The sequence below is a fragment of the Ailuropoda melanoleuca genome, chromosome 8, assembly GCF_002007445.2.
Source record: "Ailuropoda melanoleuca isolate Jingjing chromosome 8, ASM200744v2, whole genome shotgun sequence".
Taxonomy (NCBI): Eukaryota; Metazoa; Chordata; class Mammalia; order Carnivora; family Ursidae; genus Ailuropoda; species Ailuropoda melanoleuca.
This window is the reverse complement of record NC_048225.1, coordinates 13,929,959-13,948,043: the sequence shown is the minus strand read 5'-3', so window position 1 is coordinate 13,948,043 and position 18,085 is coordinate 13,929,959. Positions and strand designations below refer to the sequence as shown.

The window sequence follows — 18,085 nt, the reverse complement described above, 5'->3', positions numbered from 1 at the left end:
TGGCCTCCATGCCCCCAAATGCTCAGTCACGCAAATTCATCCTGAAGCTCACCTGAAATGCCTCAGTAGCGGCTCTGCTGGGTTTGGGGGTGCTAAGCACCCCGAGACAGGCAGCTCTTCCTCTGTTTCTTTCGACTCTGAGGATCAGAATGGGGCATAGCTAGGGGACTATGAGTCAGCTCACAATTTCTTAGAATGGTTTCCATTCAGATACTTCTATGTTTTATTTTAATTGGCTTTTGATGTGTTGTTGTTTCATAACGTTTTATTGTTTTCTGTAGAGGAAATTCATTATGGGTATAATTAGAGGTTGTTTGATTTTAATTTCTTTGGTAAGAGTTTTCATAGAAATAGAGTTCAGAAAATGGAAATTTTGCCGTGTGCCTTGATTTGGGATTTGTACACGTGGTCTTTGGAGATGAAGGTTGACACCGTCCTGCCCTGGGTGGGGCTCTGGTCCCTGGCCTTGGGCGTTCCTTTTAGGAACAGGGTCTTGCCTCAGGGGGCCCGGGAACTTCTGTTTTAGGCGTTCAGGTTGACAGGCCTAAGACTGTCTTCACAGGGCCTGCACTTCTTCTCTCAGAATGCCCCTCTGAATGAAGCATTCCGGAACCCCTCATTTCCTCATAGCTGACTCTGTGGGGGCAGTTTCAGGCATAAAGGTAGCTTCACACTCCCAGTATTTGGTATTTGGTATTCGCTGAGTAACAGGGATGGCCTCGGAGGAGGGAAGAGGGACAGGTCTGGCTAGTTCTGTGGTGTTGTTTATACTTGAGATTACCTCACACGTCCCAACCCGCTTCCCCGCCCCATCTGGTGGGGGCTGGCCCTCATCCTTCCAGCCCCTTTTTCCCCACATGCCGGGGAAGATAGGGGCCAACATGGATCTTCCTGTGGACATCAGCTGAGCCTGGAAGCTTCACTTCTCAGGAGACCATGGAAAGGGACAGCAGCCAGGTGAGTGGCCATGGGCCTCAGGCCAGATTCTCAGTGCCGGGGAAGCAGGGATAGGGCTGGGAGAGAGGTGGGGCACAGCCACCAGTATGCCTCAGGTTTTGGGGGAAATCGAATATGCCTTTTCTCATTTGAAGCTCTTTGGGATTGAGATTGCTTGGCCCCCTTTTTATCCCAGTTTCTAAGAGGGGTGCCTGGGAGGAGCTGATGGGATTTGGGATCTGGTCAGGAAGCACCACAGGGCTGTGCCTGAGTTTTGGGTGCCTGCTCTGTGGCCTGTGAGCACCCTGGCTGTTAGATCATCACTTCTGCTGGCTTGAGAAATCACTGAAACTTGGCATTCCAACTGGCCTTCAAGGTTATCTTGGCTAACCCCCTAGACTCATAAACCATCTTAGAAAATGTGACTTTCTATATGTGTAAGATCTTCAAGGGGATTTTCCCATCTCCTTTGGTCACTTATTTTCAGGCTTTATAATATTCATGCTTGGAAAGTGCTTCCTTATGTCTAACCATAATTCCTTCTGCCATAACTCAGGTTTTTTCCCCCCTCCTCTTTCTTTCCTCCTCTTCTGTTCTTGGTGGTGGCAGAGAGCAGCTAGAATGTCCTCTGTGGAAAAGCCAATTATACATGTGAAGGCTTCCAAAGATTTTGTTCAATTGTGCCTCAGCTTTCTTTTCTTGAGGGACATTCTTCTTGTGCTCTGACTTCTTAGGTCTTGCTTTCTACTTCTCTCTGCCGCCTTTTATTCTTTACCGAAGTAGTGGAATCAGAGACTCTGGGAAGGATGGGGCAGCTCTGGGTTTGAGAAGGATCAGCTAAGTCTATGTTCTGGCTTATAGGAGGCTTGTGGTCCATTCTGAACCCCAGATACGTTTCTGCCACTTTTACCATCATCTTTCCCGCCATTCTTCAAGCCCCCTCTTGACTGTTCTTTCTCAGGCTTCCCTCCTGACCTCTGCACTGTTCTCCTCGGTTCCTGTCTCCACCTCCCCAGGATCATTTGATCCTAGGCCCCTGGGCTCATTGGAGCCTCTGGTGAGCAGTAAGGGCAATGCATGGGGCAGAATGGAGTTTTGTCTGTGGTGTGGAGAAGGTGAACCCACAGTCACAGCCATCTGGTGTGTTTGTTGGTGACTTTCTGGGAACCTAAACTTGATGATCTCTAAATAGAGAGAAGGGCTGATTTGTCTTGAAGGATGGTAGGGCCAGTCCCTGGTCAGGGTGATGGAGGTGACACCTGCCTATGATGGTTATCTTTCCAGAGTTAGGGACCAACATGGAAGGTCACTGGAGGGGCAGAGTGGAGAGCAGACTTTTCATTCCTGATTGAAGAAGTGTTCAGTGGTGTGCTAGGTGCCATGTTCGTCCTCGGAGGCCATCCTAACTTACTTTGGAGTGAAGAACTGAACCACCACTTCCTTATTTAACGTTCTTAAATTCACCCCCTTGTTTAAGGTAGAACGTCTAAGATAGTGAGCCTAGGGTGGGGGCAGGGAGAGCTGCCTGGGGCTCTGAATTTTACCTGCAGCAGATTTCTTCAGGTCAGTTAGACCGAAGAGGAGCAGACTGGGAGAAACTGGTTGTCTATGGCCGTGCCTTCTCTCCCAGGCAGAGAGATGCACACTGTGGTTTTGGTCCTTCGGCTCCATAAAGTAGTGAGGAAGATGGTGGCCAAGGGACGGAAGCCCGAGGAAGCTCCTGTGCGAGCTGGTTGGGTTTTCAGGTGGGACCTTGGATGGGAGGTGCAGAAAGTTCTCAGCTTCTCAGTCTTCAAAAGAAGCTGCATGATGTGGACAGAGCCCTGACCAAGTTCCAGATCAGCTGTGACTTTGGGCAAATCAACCTTGTTCTACCTCAGTTTCTTCATCTGTAAAATGGAATAAAGATAGTGTGTACTTCAAGGAGTCTTAGAATAGTGACTTTCACATAACAGGACTTTTTAAATAGCATTTGGCAGAGAGAAAGAGATACACTCAGAGAGTATTCAGATTACCCTCCTACTCCTCCTATCACCATCGTCTAGGATCTAGTTCTGGCTCCTCTAACACTGTGGACAAATCTCTCCGTGCCTCAGTGTTTCCACCTACCAAAAACGAGGGCTGGACAAATTGCTTCCCCTGCCCCCAGACCCCTTTCTGGTTCCACGACAGTCTTTGGAATTACACGGAATGGGATTACAGGTGTGCCACACTGGATATGTGCTTTTGCTCTTGAACAATAGTGTGTGTTTTGTGTTTTTTTCAAAAGGTATCACATTCTTAATGCTTCCAGAAGTGCCATGTTTACTAAGGAAAGACTGAACAGACCCTCTGCTAAAGCAGCAATCCATTGTAGACCAGGTCTTCTTGTGACAGAGCCGGTTCGCAATCAGTCCAACACCACAGATGTCCTGGATCTGAGAGTGGCTGGCGGTCCCAGGGCTGGTTCAGGGTGAGGTGCCCTCCCCTGAGGGGGCTAGGCAGGTTCCTAAGATAGCAGATCGGTAGGCTCAGGTCACTGTGCCATCGACCCCATAGCGCAGACTCCCTCAGGACCCTTGGCACCTGCCCTCTGGCCCTACAGGCATGCTGCCGTGCCCTGAGACCTCTCTGTTCCGTGTTGTCACGTGAAGCAGCCTTCCACCTGGCCGATCCTGCCCTGCCTCCCCCTGAATTGTCCCTGTGACTTGGCAAATGTGGACGAGAATGTGTGGGAGTGTGTATACGGGGCTCCAGGCTGGGCTGCTGGGAGGGAAGGCCGGCTGATGTAACAATAGCCACTTAGCTTAAGTGTCTTGTTTTGGCAAAACAGCTTCCTCTTGGTACAGCAACAGCGGGGTGGACTGTGCCCAGCCAGGTGGCCAGGGTGCTGGGGGGAGGCATGAAGGAAGCCAGCACGGGGGACCCGGGGCTTTGTCAGGACCCAGCAGGACCACATGGAGTGTGGCTCCTCTGATAGGACTGTCCAGGGCACCTCCATGAGGCACCAGCCCTGAATTGTGTCTCCGCCCCAGAGTTGGCATAGAAGACACATGGGGGAAACTGAGGCAACAAGACCCTGGGTGATCAAAGATTATTTGCTTGGCAGCAGTAGGTCCTCAATGTTCTTTAAACTCTTTGATGACTGAACAAATGAATGAATGAATGAATACATGAATGAATGGACAAGGAGGTGTTTTGATGCTGGTCTACCGGGGATTCCCTGAGGCTTTTTCAGGAGGCATTGTAAACCAGAAGGAACTTCAGTGCTTGCCCAGGCCAGTAATTTCCAAGTTCTTTGTAGCAGCAGCTTCTTTTGTTCAAATGAAACAGTGTGTGGAGCCCACTGTCCACCACAGCCAAGGAGATCTTCTCGGTTTGAAGTGGGGTGAAGCACTCCACACCCTTTCCCTGCTACAATGGTCCCGGAGGCGTTTCCATGGAACCTCTCGTGCTCCGGGAGCCCCACTTGAAGACAGCCGATTGTCCGCTCCCTTCGTTTTATAGCTCAGGTCGCTGAGGCCCAGAGAGGGCTGCAACTGTACCCAAGGTCCTGCACGGTGAGGAGCAAAAGCAAGACTCCCCTGTGGCTCCCGAGCCTGCGGCAAGGGAGGCCTCCGCTCGGCTTCTTAGTCCGGGGCCCACTTGGATTCCAGGGTTTCCCCAGTTTGGAAGGAGGGTGGAAGGAGGTGCTGGGGAATCTGCCTGTGCTCTGAGGGGGAGCCTGCATTTGTGGAATTTCTTTGGGTTCAGGGAGGGGGGAGTAGGAGGGAACCCTGTGTGCCTGGAGGTAGAATGATGCCTGGGTTGAGCAGTAAGGAGGAAAAACAAGCATGATCCACTCCATCCCAGTTCAGACCAGTTCCTCGGAGGCCAGTTCAGTCCAGTCCGGTCCATAGCAGAATGGGTTCAGGCTTCCCCTGCCATGGTCCAGGGGCTCCGCAGCGTCCTGACAGGCATGGAGGCCATTTAGGTCCTACCAATGGGAGCTCCTGATTTTTCTTGGTACCCTCTAGTGCTTCCACTGAGGCCTGGGGGCATCTCTTCCTGCCTAGCCCAGAATGCTGGGGGGCCAGGCTGGAGTCCTTCCTATGCCCCCCAACTCTGAATGTCCTTGATACTCACGCTGGGAGAGAGAAGCTGCCAAGGGGCCTCAGTCTGGTGAGGAGTCCTTCCCTATTGGAGCCTGGTAAGGGGCACTGGGAGAGCACAGTGATGGGCAGGAGCCTAAGGACAGGAGCCAGAAGATTGACATTTCGGGTCCGGGCACTGCCCCCAGCTGGCTGTGTGGCCTTAGACAGGTTGCATTGCCTTTCTGGGCCTTAATCACCTTATTAGTAGGATCAAGGAACTAGAACTAGAGGGTTTTTAAGCTCCTTGTAGCTCTGACAGCCTGTGATCTGCCCAGCCTGCCCTGGGTGCAGACTGCGAGAAGGGATGGCCCAGGGCACAGGAGGGAGGCCCTGCCGGCTTTGACTGGTCTCAGACGGGCCGCGGTGGACCTGCCCTTGGGTCCCGAAGTCACGTTACCACAGCTGCTGCCCAGGTGGACATTCCTGCAGGACCCTTTTGCTAGGTTCTTCTCCCTGCCTGCGTGGGCTCTGAGCGGCGCATGGTGCTACTACCCTGGAGTTCAGGCCGCCTCCCATGGTTGGAGAACAGTCTCTAAGCAATGCCTGGAGCTCAGTTCTTGGTAGCACGCACAAAACCAATCTGTGAGGTGGCTGCCACATGGCTCAGCACGGCAGAGGACCCCTATCTTCCTGGCAGGGCTGGCTGGGCCTGCAGGAGATGCAGAGAGGCCAAGGGCAGGACCCCTGGGGTCCTTGCTCACTCACTGCCATCCCCCACCAGGTAAAGGCCCACAGGACAGGGTCTGCCACAGGAAGCCATAAAGTTGTCCTATTCAGCCTGGGGTGGGGTATCTATCCTGGCAGCTGTGGCATAGAGGGCCATGGCCTATGTGCAAGGAGCTTGGGGTTTTAGTCTCTATTCTGCTGTGTAAGATGTACTGAAGTGACTCTGAGGAAAGCACATGAATGTTTTAGGCCTCTATTTCCTTGACTGTAAAATGGGAATAATAATTCTGATCGACTCCTGTTTAGGGAAGTGCTTGGAAGGCACCCCAGAACCAGGGATTGCTCTTTTCAGCCCCCCTCTCTGGCTCATTGCTCACTGCCTCCCTGCCTCCCTGCAGAGCCCTGCTCGGCCTGCCCTGCAGCCAGCCCGCCTCCTGCCCCAGAACACCTTGGGGGGGCCTGTTGTGTGTGGCATCCCCTGGGGAATGCAAAGGCACAGGCAGGTGGGAGTCATGGCAACCCGGCATATAGGCCTGGTCTGCAATGCAGTGAGGGCTCAGGAATGTGTTACCCCACAGGTGAACCCCAGAGACCACCCTAGGGGCTGTCAGGGAGGAGAGGAAGGGCCAGGAAAGAATGATTGGCTGTGCTTAGCCAGGGAAATGGTCCAGTCACCCACCCTCTGGCTCTGCCCTGCCCACCTGCCCCCAGATGGGCAGAGGGGCCTCTCGCCCACAGGCAGGTCGTGGGGAGCCTGGAGTCGGTCATCTGAGTTCCATTGCAGGGTCTTCTGCTCTCTGGCAAAGGCCCGGATTTGGGCTGGTTCTGGTCTGGCCTCAGACCCTTGCATCTCGGGGCTCTGGGCAAGATGTCCTCCTGCCCTCTTTCCCACCTATTCAAGGCATCTGCCCTGAGGGTGAGGCCAGGCCACCACGAGGGAGGCTGGAATCTCAGCAGTTGCTCTCCAAGAACTGAGGAGAGGAAATGAGTTACTGCTATAGTAGGTCAGACATCAGGAAGAACCTCCAGGAGGTGGGGGTGGCTGGCCTTGAAACAGATAAAGAATGACTGTGGAATCTATTCTAGTGGCCCCTGAAAAAGGGGGCTCTTTTCAGCATTCTGTGATGGTTCAGGTTGAGGTTCAGTCAGCGGGATGGGGCAGACGGCCTCACTGTGGAGGCTGCCTTCCTCTGGTCTTGGGGCTGCCCGTCCATCCTGCTGGGGTCCATGGTTCCCCACACAGCAGCTGTCATGTGGACCTTGAGGTCAGGCCTCTCCTCTTTTGGTCTTTGGGGCCCAGATCTCTGCATGTGCCTCCCACCGACTCTGACACCAGGGTGCTCGCTCTACTGAGACCAGGCCCTCCATGGCCTCCAGCTCTTTCTTGGATTTGCCCTGTCTACCCGCAAGGCCCCGCTTCCCCTCCATGCCCTCTCCCCCACGCCCCAGCCCTGGGGAGACCTGACACCGCTGCTGAGGCTTACAGGCAGCAGCTGTAGGGCTGGGGCCTCTTCACCCCCTCCTGCCCCTTGGGTACCAAGCCCAAGATGAGTCCCATTTTACATTGCCCCGGCTCCCTCTAGACTCAGAGAAGAGAGACCCAGGGTGGCAGTCTCCTGCCTGGCCCCAGCTCACCTCCCTAGGGCCTCTCCTCCCTGCTTCCTATGGGCGGAGGCCTTGGGTGGGCATGTTGGGTCCTACATGCGGGTGGGGTGGAACCAGGACTGGGGAGAGGGCTGAGCAAGGCTCAGGAGGCCCCCTCATCTTTCTGGTTGCCCCAAGCTTCCCACTGTGCCTGCCCCCGCCCCCCCCCCCCCGCTACCCCTGTGGTCTAACTCCCTCCCACTGCTCCTGCATCCCCTAGCCTTCGCACTATCTCCCTTGGGGCCTCCGCCAACTGTGGGCCCCTTTGCTCCTGCTACGGTGACGTAGCCTGAGCTCTTGAATGTGAATCAGAAGGTTGTGATAAGTCCCTACAAGCCTGCCACTCAGTTCAGGGGATCTGGGCATGCTCTTTAGTCCCCTGCACCCCGGTTTCCTTAAGGATAAACTAGGGGTCATAGTCCCTGCCCAGCTTGCTAGCGAGGCCCTATGAGAATCACAGGAAATAATGGGCGTGGAAGCTCTTTGCGTGCTCTCAGCCTCAAGGAAATGAAGGAAGTGACCGGGGACACTCGTGTTACTGTGGGTCCAGACTCTCCTTGCTCCTAGTAGGCCTGGTCTGGGTCTGAGCCCTGTCACTCAGCCCTGAGAGGTGAGTTTGGGGCATGTTCTTAACCTCCCAGGACCTCAGTTTCAAAATCTATAAAATGGGGCTAACAAAACCAGCCGTAGAGAGCTGTGATGAGGTTGAAACAGGATCAAGCTGAGTGCCTAGTGGCTGCTGCCTTTATTACAGTGCGACACACGTTTACAGCCCAGGCTCTTCTGTGTGTATCCTGCAGTTATCGGGGGAAGGAGGCAAGGTTGTTCCCACCTTACACGCATGGGGATAGACTAGCGTGTTCCCTCACTTGCCCAGGGCAGCCCATTCAGGATGGATGCAGTCGTATTTGAACACGGATTCTTCACTTCAAGTCTAGTGTCTTTAACAGATAAACACCCACTGTCACAGCTCACGGTCCCCGAGTCCTTACTGTACACACACCATATATCACTACAATGCTATGAAGCAGGGTGATTGGCTCACCGTACAGATAAGAAAATGGAGGTATAATGAGGTGGAGTCACCCGCCCAGAGTCCCTTGCTGGTATAGAGTGTGTGATGCCTGGCATGCTGCCTCTCCTGTCCCCCCTGGGCTCCACCAGGTCCCGGCAGGCCCCAGGACCCACCTGTGATTCCCACCAGAAAGTTCCATAAGACCAAGATAGCTGCAGGACCACTGTCCCCACTGCCAGGCTCCCCATGGCGCTCCCAGCCCACAAGACCCCAGGTCCCCATTCTCAGACCACGTCACAACTGCGGAACAAGCATCCTGTGTACAGGGGCCTGGAGAAGACTGTTCTGGGGGCCCTTGCTGCCGACTGGAGAGGGCAGGGGACTCAGACACACACAGGCTTGGGGCAGCATCCCAACTGTGTGATTCTGGGCAATCTGAGCCCTGAGCCTTGGTTTCCTCATCTGTAAAATAGGCTTCTAAAAACACCAAACTCTCAGGGTTGGAGTGAGGACCTTATGAGACCACAGATGTGGAAGTTTATTATAAATTCTAAAGTACCGTACACGGTGAACTATTGTCATTTTATTGCATCCTGTGGTGAGAATGTGCCCCAAGGGTGGGGAAGGCTTAGAGTGTGAGCAGAGCAGGGAGGGAAGGCTGGCAGGCCAGTTGAGGTGCCCAGTGCCAGGGTCCCGGGCAAGTGCCAAGCCTCGGACCACCGTTGGTGAGAAGCACAGGGTCTACACAGCCTGGGTTTGTCTCTGTCATTGAAGGACCTTAGTCTGGCCTTTGTCTAGCACCCTCTTTTCTCCCTAAGATGAGCTCCCACCACCTTTCAGTCCTTTGGTCACGCCCCCCGGCTGTTAAATCTCAGGTGGGCGCTGTGTGGGCCAATGGAAAGGTGGAGAGAGATGATCGTTTCCCGCCCAGCTGCGGTGTGCCAGACATAGGCAAGACATTTCCTATTTTATCTCATTGAATCCTCAGGGTCATTGGTCCCATTCTACAGACTAAGAAAAAGAAAAAGGAAGGTTAAGTGTCTTGCCCGAGGTCACACTGCTGGGCGTGGGATGGGGGCCCCAGTCTGCCTGACGCCAGAGCCAAAGCTGGAAGCTGATGCGTGCTACATTTCAACATATCCTCGCTGCCTCTCCTTGCCCCCAGCCCCAGTCCTGTTCCCCTGGAAGCATCTAGGGGCTCACGTGTCTTCACTTCATGGAAATGTAGTCTCTAGACCATGGCGGGGAGAGGGGGATCCGAGCTCTGGTTCAGCTGGGTCTGCAGCAGCGGCAGCTGCCCTTCGGGTTGCTAAAAACTCACAAGGGTGTCCCTGCTCGGCTGGCTGGGGCACCTGGATCCACGTGTATTTACCCACATCCATAAAGGAACCCCAGCAACTCCCTGGGATGATGGCTCCTGGTCCTGGCTGGTGGTAAGCCGAGCGTGGTCCAGTACTCGAGATTCCTCCTTGAATTCATTTTGCAGCCTCCAGAACAATGAGGAAGTGACCAAATCCATTACCTCTGACTCTTAGAAAAGGGAGTTTAAAACAATTGAAACAAAACCAAACAAGAACCCCCTGCCTGGTAGGGAGGATGGTGTTGAATTGGGCCGATGTTCTAACGAGGAGGACTTTTTCTTAACCGGTCTGCTTACTAATGATGTCCGGTGTTAAGCACAGTGGCAGGGGAGGGATGGAAACTGGTGCTGGGGGTCCAGAGCCTGTCTCCTCCACATGGCCCTGCCGACTGTGCCCCCAGCACAGGTGTGCGGCCCTCACCATCCTGGCCGCTCCTGCCCCTGGACTGCCCTCCTGAGGGGCCAGTCGGCACTCAGCTGAAGTGATGACAAGGGTCAGATGTGGCCCCTGGGCCAGATCCGTTCCCAGCTGCGCCCTGCTGGCTCCGGGGCTTCTGGAGGGGGCTGAAGAGGTGGAGATGGTATAAGGGGTGAGAGGGAGCTGACAATGAGTGGGGGCCCTGCCAGACTTCCTGTCCGTCCTGACTGCCCACCTGCTCTCTCTTAGATTTAGAGCACCCCAAAGGCTCCACCTTCCAGGAAGGAACAGGACCAGCATTCACTGATTGCCTAGTAAGGGCCGCTGCCTCATTCTCAACTGCGTCCCTCCTCAGAGAGGCAGCAAAGCCTCATGGTTGAGCGGGCCTCCAGGCCGGGCTTTCTGGGCTCACGCTCTGGCCCTGCCCCTCTTCAGCTACTATGGCTCGATCACATTGCTTAGTCTCCCTGCTTCTGTTTCCCCTGTGCAGAATGGGAGTGATTCTGTTCTGAGGATTAAGTGAGTAAATACATATAAAGCTCTTAGAGCATGTGAAGTCCTCTGTAACCATCCATTAGAGTGCTAAATCTGGATGAGCAAACCACTCCACCAGCAGCTGAGCTGGGTTAAGGATCTTGTCCAAGAGTGGCGGACTCTTACCCCAGCCTATACCTTCTTCTGATTTTGCCTCTCCAGTTGCCCTTGGGCATTGGTGCGTGTGTGCATGTGCGTGCGTGTGCAGGGGCGTGAGCCAGCGGGACAAGCCTGGTGTTACTGAGAATGGTGGGCTACAAGGCAGGGCAGGGCTTTTCTTAAGCATGCTATTCATACTTTTTGATGACAGCTCATGGTAAGAATGGGGTTTTATATGGCGTACACAAGAGGAAAGGGCAGGAGTGGGGGGGGAGTGGAAGTGAAGAAGGTGGAAAGGGCAATCACCCCACCGGGGACCACATCTCCTTGAGCGACCCTCAGAGGGAGGGTCCCTAGACACATGTAACCAAAGGAAGGACCCCCAAGCACCAGGCAGGTGGCCCACTGCCGTCTGCCCACCTCTGCAGGCACCTGTGATGGGGAGAGACTATAGGGAGTTGGGGAGTGCAGGCTCTTTGAACTTGTGCTCCATCCCAGGACACTCTCTTCTCAGATGCTTCCCTGCCAGGGATGGGGAGGTGGTGGTGGTAGTGATGGGGGGGGGGTTGGTCCCCACCTAGCCGCTTGCCCCACGCATATGTCTCCTGGCTCAGCAGGGCTGAAAGCTGGGTGGGCTCTCAGGGGAGCAGCCTGAGGGATGCCCTTCACTCTGCTTTCAGAATGCTTCTCCGGCAAGGACGTCTCCAGCCCGGGCGTCCCCGGCCCGGTCATCCCCTTCCAGGTCATCATCTGCCAGGTCAGCCTCCACGGCATCCTCTCCGACGAGAGTGTACCTCGTTAGAGCGACACCAGTGGGGGCCGTGCCCATCCGGGCATCTCCTGTCAGGTCACCGCCAGCCACCAGGGCCACCGGGGAGAGTCCAGGTAAGGGGGACACTGCAGGGAAGGCAAGAGGAGTGGGAAGCAGATGATGGGCGAGGGGGAAATCTCAGAATTGGCACTCTCTGCTCTCCCCCTCCTCCTTGGATAGTCACGTGTGGGAAGCAGAGGCAGGCAGTGGGGGGCCTGGGGAGGTGGGGGCAGAAAGGAGCCATTACATGCAAACCCAAGAGAGTGGAAAATTGGGGCCAATGGGGTAGGGGAGAAGAAAGCAGCTATAACTTTGGAGGCTGCGGGTCAGAGCACATTGTTCTTGAGCGAGAACTCTGGTTAGAGCCCTTTCCGGGGGTCTGCTGGGAGGCGGGGATCTGTCTTGGAGCAGGGTCCTGATCATGGGCCCATCTGTGGGGTGAGGAGGCAATGGAGAGATTCTGACCAGGCAGGCACTCTCGACCCCCATCTTTCCAACCTGACTTATCTGGTTCAGCTGCTGGAAGTCAGAGCTGCCAGATGGGCCTTGGGCCTGGCTCTGCCCGTAACGAAACAGTGTGTCTGCCCATCCCAACGTTGCCCTCCTCTTGTCCTAGACTTCAGACTATTCCCACCAGCCCATATTTGGGACCCCTCTCACAGTCTTGCCCTCTCAGGGGCTGGTGAGGCACTCTGGTGTGGTGGCCTTTGGAACGAGACACACTTCATTTGACCCTGTGTTCCGCTGTTCACTAGCCAAGTAACCTCGAGCAAGTTCTTTCACTTTTGTGAACCTCAGTTTCCCCATCTATAAAATGAGCATGGTAATGCCCAGCTCACATGGTTGCTTTGAGAATTCCATAAGAGAACACTTGCAAATGCCTAGCTGGCCCGGCGTATATGGTCAGTTAGAGGGAGCTGTCGCTATCAGGTGGGGTGGTGCTATATTCTGGAGTGGAGAGGTCCCCAGAGGCCCCCTCTGGCACCAGCCTGTTTCCTTCCCCCTCCTCCACTGCACCAGACCCCTCTCCGACAGCCTTACCCTCACCTGCTGTTGCCCCCCGCTCCTAGGTAGCAGCTTGCCCAAGTTCACCTGGCAGGAGGGCCAGAAGCGGCTGCCACTCATCGGATGTGTCCTCCTCCTCATCGCCCTCGTGGTGTCGCTCATCATTCTTCGTGAGTTTAATGCAGGGAGCAGGGGCGGGCACTGGTCATGGCCCAGCAGAATGGGGTCCATGGATGGGGGCACGCCACAGGGAGATAGGAGTGGGGAACACACACTCATCTGGCTACTGTGCCCCACAGACACGCCTGCAAAAGGCCGTGGACCACGAGGCCTACAGCCCCCTTTGAAGCCGCTGGGTTAGGAGGAACTGGGCTCAGGGCTCATCCTGGCTACTTCCTGTGCATCTTGCTTGGGAGAGTTAGTTAACTACTCTGAGCTCCATTTCTGCATCTCCATGTGGGATTCAATTCCTTCAGTGCATTCGCCTTACTACGTGCCCAGTCAGCACTCGTAACGCCTTCTCTGGGTTATGTACGAGCCATAAATGACATAATGGCAGTGCCTGGCACACAATCTATATATGCTAATTATTTTAAAAAACATATAAACATTGGTTAGGGAAATCTCTCGGGCATTTTTGGACAATGGGATAAAGTGTTCCGGGGTTCAGGCCTCCTCCCCTCCCCCCCCCCACCCAACCTCCAAACACACACATACTTTGGCAAAGATACTCAGGACATGGCCCAGGGCTCTCTGCTTGGGGGGAGGGCGTCCAGCACAGACCAGCACAGCGGGGAACCTTAGGAGGGAGCAGGAGGGGAGCACACCTCATGCCACCCTGTCCTCGGAGAGACTGGAATCTCTCTGGACCTAGCTGGAAATAATTGAGGCCAAATGCGACCTTAAGAGGTGCCAGCTGTGTGGGATGGGGTAGCCGAGGCCAGCTTACGAAGGGTCAGGTGACAGCCCGGAGGAGGGGAGAGCACGTGGGCAGGGCATCTGAGCAGGATGAGCCGCTGCAGGAAATGTCGGGGGCAGGTGGGCAAGGTCAGCGTGGGGGGAAGGAGGGACCCACTTAGCCAGAGAGGAAGAGAGTGTTTGAGAACCTGGGGGGCAGTCTGTTTGGCTGGGCATGGCTGAGCTACATGGTAGAGAGCTTTAAATGCCAGGCTGGAGGGTAAGGCTTCTGTTCAAGAGGTGGCACAGTGTGGGGAGGAGCCGGGTGGATGACGGAGCGGAAACCGGGCTGGCCGGGAGCTCCAGGAAGAGGGTGGCGCGGAAGGCAGTAGTGTGCTGGTTAAGGGCATGGCCCCCCGTAGCATCCTGGCTCTGCCACTTGCCAGCTGTGAGGCTGCAGCAAATTAACTTCCCAAGCCTCAGTGTCCCCACCCGCCTGACATGGTGGTGACATCGCTGTCACAGTGCACGTAAAGGCATCCTCAGCACGGTGCTGCCCTGCTGCTCCTGCCTCTCCCACGCAGGGCACTGGTCCGGGGGACGCCTGGCAGTCACGGGAGAGCAGCTGGGAATGACCCATGGAGGGATGAGTCGGCATCCAAGGGTGGCACCTCGGATAGAGTTAGAGTCCCATTGTGGTTTCACCATGTGTCCTGAAGCCCGCTGACCATCGAGCGTGCCCCTCCACCTGTGGCCCTGTGGGCACTGGTGTCTGGGTCTGGAAGGAGCAGACACACAACGGTGACCTTCACCCTGGGTAACAGAACATGTGGGAGGGCTGGCGGGAGAAGCGGGGTGTCAAGCTGAGGATGAGGACCAGGGTTAGAACTCAGGTTTCTTGGGCACCCAAGGGAAGGTGTCTCTGGCAGGAGGGATGGGATCCCTAGTTTGAGAAGAGGTTAGTGTTAGAGACAGGGAGTCACGAGGCTGACTTTCACACGTGGTTTGTAAAGCTTGTACATTTGGGAATCAGCCACCTAGATTTACTCGTTGAGAGGAAAGACATTTAAAGGCATAAAGACAAATAATGGGGCAAGAGCTGAGCAAAGGGGACATCCCTTGTTTAGGGGAGAGGGAGGAGAAGGAAAATCCAGGAGCTTCTAAGACCGAAAGAACAGCCTTTGAGAAGACAGCACGGGTAGTGCTTGTGCGTCTGGACAGTGGAGACAGAAATTTCTCTGCTATCACCCACAGAGAATAGAGATGAAGGGATGCCAGAGGGGCTCTGAGGGGGTCTCTGGATTCTGGAGGAGGGCTTTCTCTGGTTGCCACTCTAGCCCATATAGGGCGCGGGAGCTCCCAATATAGTACCCACCTCCATACCTCCCTCCCTCGTAGTCCCTCCCTCTCTTTCTCACTCTCTGGGTGGCTGCCCGAGCCTGCCTGGTGCTGCCCTGCTTGCAGGGGCTTTTTGGAGCATTCTGGAGCATTCCTGAGCAGCCTTTCTCTCCATACAGATGGGGGAAGAGAGCCCCAGAGTCCAAGAGGGATTGCAGGTCGGTGTCTCAGAACCCCCAGTGCCTCGGGCTGCTCAGTGTCTTGTCTTTGTGGGCCTGGCAGTGACCAGGCTGTCTGCTTCGTTGTTTTCCAGTCTACTTCTGGCGGGGCCACACAGGGATCAAGTACAAGGAGCCAGTGGAGAGCTGCCCCACCCATGCTGTGCGCTGTGATGGGGTCGTGGACTGTAAGCTGAGGAGTGATGAGCTGGGCTGTGGTAAGGATGCTGGGTGTGGGTGCACGTGTGTGTGTACGTGTGTGTGTGTGTGCACGCGTCCACTCTCGTGACTGCAAACTGCATATCAGCTCGGATGGGAGGCAAAGCACAGAGAGTCAGAGGACCTGGGACCTGGGTTCAGTCATAGTAGACTGGGGTCTGAAACCTGGCTTTGAGTGCTGTGTGACCCAGGCAAGTCACTTACCTTCCCTGGGCTTCAGTTTCCTAATTTGTGAAATGAGTGAACTGGATAAGATTAGTGGTTCTCAGAATCTGACCACACCCGAGTATCGCATAAAATAGAGCTACTCTGGCTGGAGGCAGGTGTGGGGTCCAGAGCCCCATCCACATGCTCCGTCCATCCAGGCCCCAGCAGATGACCTCTGACTTGGCACTCCTACCGTTTCATAGAGGTCAGTTTGTAAACAGCCGGCCTAGATGAGCGCAAAGATCTTTCTGCTCTCTGATCCTCTGGTTTTCGATGCCTTGCCGATGTACAACCCTGGTGTAGGTGTCTGTGGGAGCATTCCCCTGTGTGTTTGTGTGTGTCATTGCCCAGGACCACATTACTCTGTGACTGACCACGCAGTCACATCACTGACCTTATTCTCCTTGCCACTGTCTTGTTCGGGCATGTCTCTGCCCTCTTGGGGTGAAGGCTCTTGGCAGTGCTCACCCCTTTTCCTAGCATTGGTCCCTCGGGTCCTGTTGCATAGGGAGCTCTCAGCCCTGCCCCAGCCCCTGCCTTGGCTCTGCCCTTTTCGCAGTGTCCTGGGCTTCTGCGCCCTGGCTGTGAATCGTTACCTCCCACGTCTGGCTCCCAGACGTTCCCCAGGCCTCAGCGAGGGGCCTCAGGACAGGAGCGTTCAGAGCCTAACTCAGCACAGTCCTGCAGAGCTGGGTGCTGAGAGCCTGCTCCACCCTTTCCCTGCCCGGCAGTGAGGTTTGACTGGGACACGTCTCTGCTTAAAGTCTACTCCGGATCCTCCCATCAGTGGCTTCCCATCTGCAGTGACAGCTGGAATGACTCCTACTCGGAGAAGACGTGCCAGCAGCTGGGTTTCGTGAGGTAAACCTCCCCCCGGGGTCCCAGCTTCAGGGACGCCCGGGCTCTTTGCAAGGGCCTCTCAGGCTCACTGTGGGCAACTCATTAAAAGGACTCTTGAGGACCAGGGCTGAGGGCTCTAGGTCGGGACGCTCTTGAGTTATTCAGAGGGACAGAGGCCCTGGGAGCCCCGTCTGGGGGCAGGTTGTTCCCACGAAGCCAAAGTCATGATCTGAACTCTGCAGTAGGAACAGACACTCCTGCACGTTCTTGCCTCAACGTGGCCTTGTGTCCCTGCTCACAGTTCATGATCACGGTGGCCCTGTGAACGGGGTAGGCTTTGAGCCAGTCTCGTCTTCTCCTCACAGCCGGGAGCTAGAAGCTTGGGCTCTGAGCTGCAGCAGCTGTGGCTGGAGCTGGAACTCATCAAAGGGGGAAGGAGATGGGCAGGTGTGGTAGAGTCTTCAGAATCTTTGGCTCTAAAGATTTCACAGCAAAGCAGATGCTGGCGGGTGGAGCCGGAAGTAGGGTTAGGACAGCCTTGCTGCTTGAGGGAGTGCCCCATTCTTCCCTTTATTTCCAGGCCACATAGCCGTCTCCATCTCCCCTCTTGATCTGAGTGTTGGGGTTCACCAATGTGTGTGAGGTTTAGGCTGTCACCGTGGACTCTCTGTAGAAAAAAGCACCTTGAAAACCAGGGCTCGGAGGCTAGGACTTAGGGCCTGTCCTGTGCCCTCACTTCAGCCTCAGAGTTCCAATCTGTGAGAGGGGAACTGGGGGGATCTGACTGGAAGAAGACGGACATCTTTAATTGTTGAGTTGTACGACCTTATGCAAATCTGAACCTCCCTTGGGCTTCAGTAGATAGTGTCGTTTATTCCAAGAACAAACATAATTGCGGTTTGATATATGCCAGAGACCATGGGCACACTGACAAGATCCCTGCCCTTCGAGAACCTCTGGTATGGTGTGGGGGAGAGAGGCTTAACACAATAACCACAGCAATGCTATGTGTAATGACAAGAACCTGCGCAAAGCACTATGGTTATGCAACGGAGAGGGTACCTGACTGCACCTGGTGGAGAGCAGGGAACAGAGGAGCCCCTGGGGAGAGGAACAGCATGTGTAAAAGGCACACTCTCATGCAAGGTGGACCATGTTCTAGAAATGTGCAGAAATGTCACACAGCGGCCCATGGATCACCCATATCAGAATCGCCTGGGGTGCTTGTTAAAATGCACCCCAAAATCGGAATCTCTGGATTAGGCTTTAAAACCTGCTGAACAAATGCCCCAAGGTGAGTTTTATGTACACTGTGGTCTGAGGTCAGTAAGCGAGTACAAGGTTCTCAGACTTGCACGGGCAAAGCCACAACGTGGGGATCTTTACAATGCAGAGTCTGGCTCAGCAGGTTCGGGGTGCTGCTGCTGGCCTGTGGATCACAGCGTGGCTGGAAAAGGGCCCGGTTAGTGTTTCTTGAACTTGCGTGTGTATTCCAGAATCACCCGGAAAGCCTGCTAAAACATAGAACCAGTGTTCCTGATTCAGTAGGTCTAGGGCTAAGAGGACCCAAGAATTTACATTTCTAACAAGTTCCCAGGGGTATTAATGCTGTCTCCTGGGCTCGTGCACAGGGCTAGCGGGGACAGTGATGGAATACGTGGGTGCAGGCTGAGTGTATTGGACCTTAACTGCCTCGGGCCTCTGCCAGCAAGACTCAAATGCCAGCTGTGGCGTGAGGAAGGGGGACAGCCTGTCTCAAGGGGGCT

General features: G+C 55.0%; 1 protein-coding gene across 8 annotated transcripts in view; it reads left to right on the top strand.

The window, feature by feature from the left end:
- Positions 1 to 815: 815 nt before the first annotated feature.
- The window catches only part of TMPRSS13 (transmembrane serine protease 13), a 30,515-nt gene continuing 13,245 nt past the window's right edge, over positions 816 to 18,085 (top strand). For 2 of the 8 annotated variants that reach the window (XM_034665860.1, XM_019810150.2), the window contains exons 1-6: positions 823 to 957; positions 11,465 to 11,669; positions 12,666 to 12,770; positions 15,015 to 15,053; positions 15,149 to 15,271; positions 16,211 to 16,340. In XM_034665860.1, coding sequence (XP_034521751.1) covers positions 937 to 957; positions 11,465 to 11,669; positions 12,666 to 12,770; positions 15,015 to 15,053; positions 15,149 to 15,271; positions 16,211 to 16,340 — 623 coding nt within the window. In that variant the 5' untranslated portion in view covers positions 823 to 936. Of the gene's footprint in view, positions 958 to 11,464; positions 11,670 to 12,665; positions 12,771 to 15,014; positions 15,054 to 15,148; positions 15,272 to 16,210; positions 16,341 to 18,085 lie in introns of all 8 variants that reach the window. The other 6 variants (XM_034665858.1, XR_004627025.1, XM_019810148.2 and 3 more) reach the window with 6 other exon arrangements.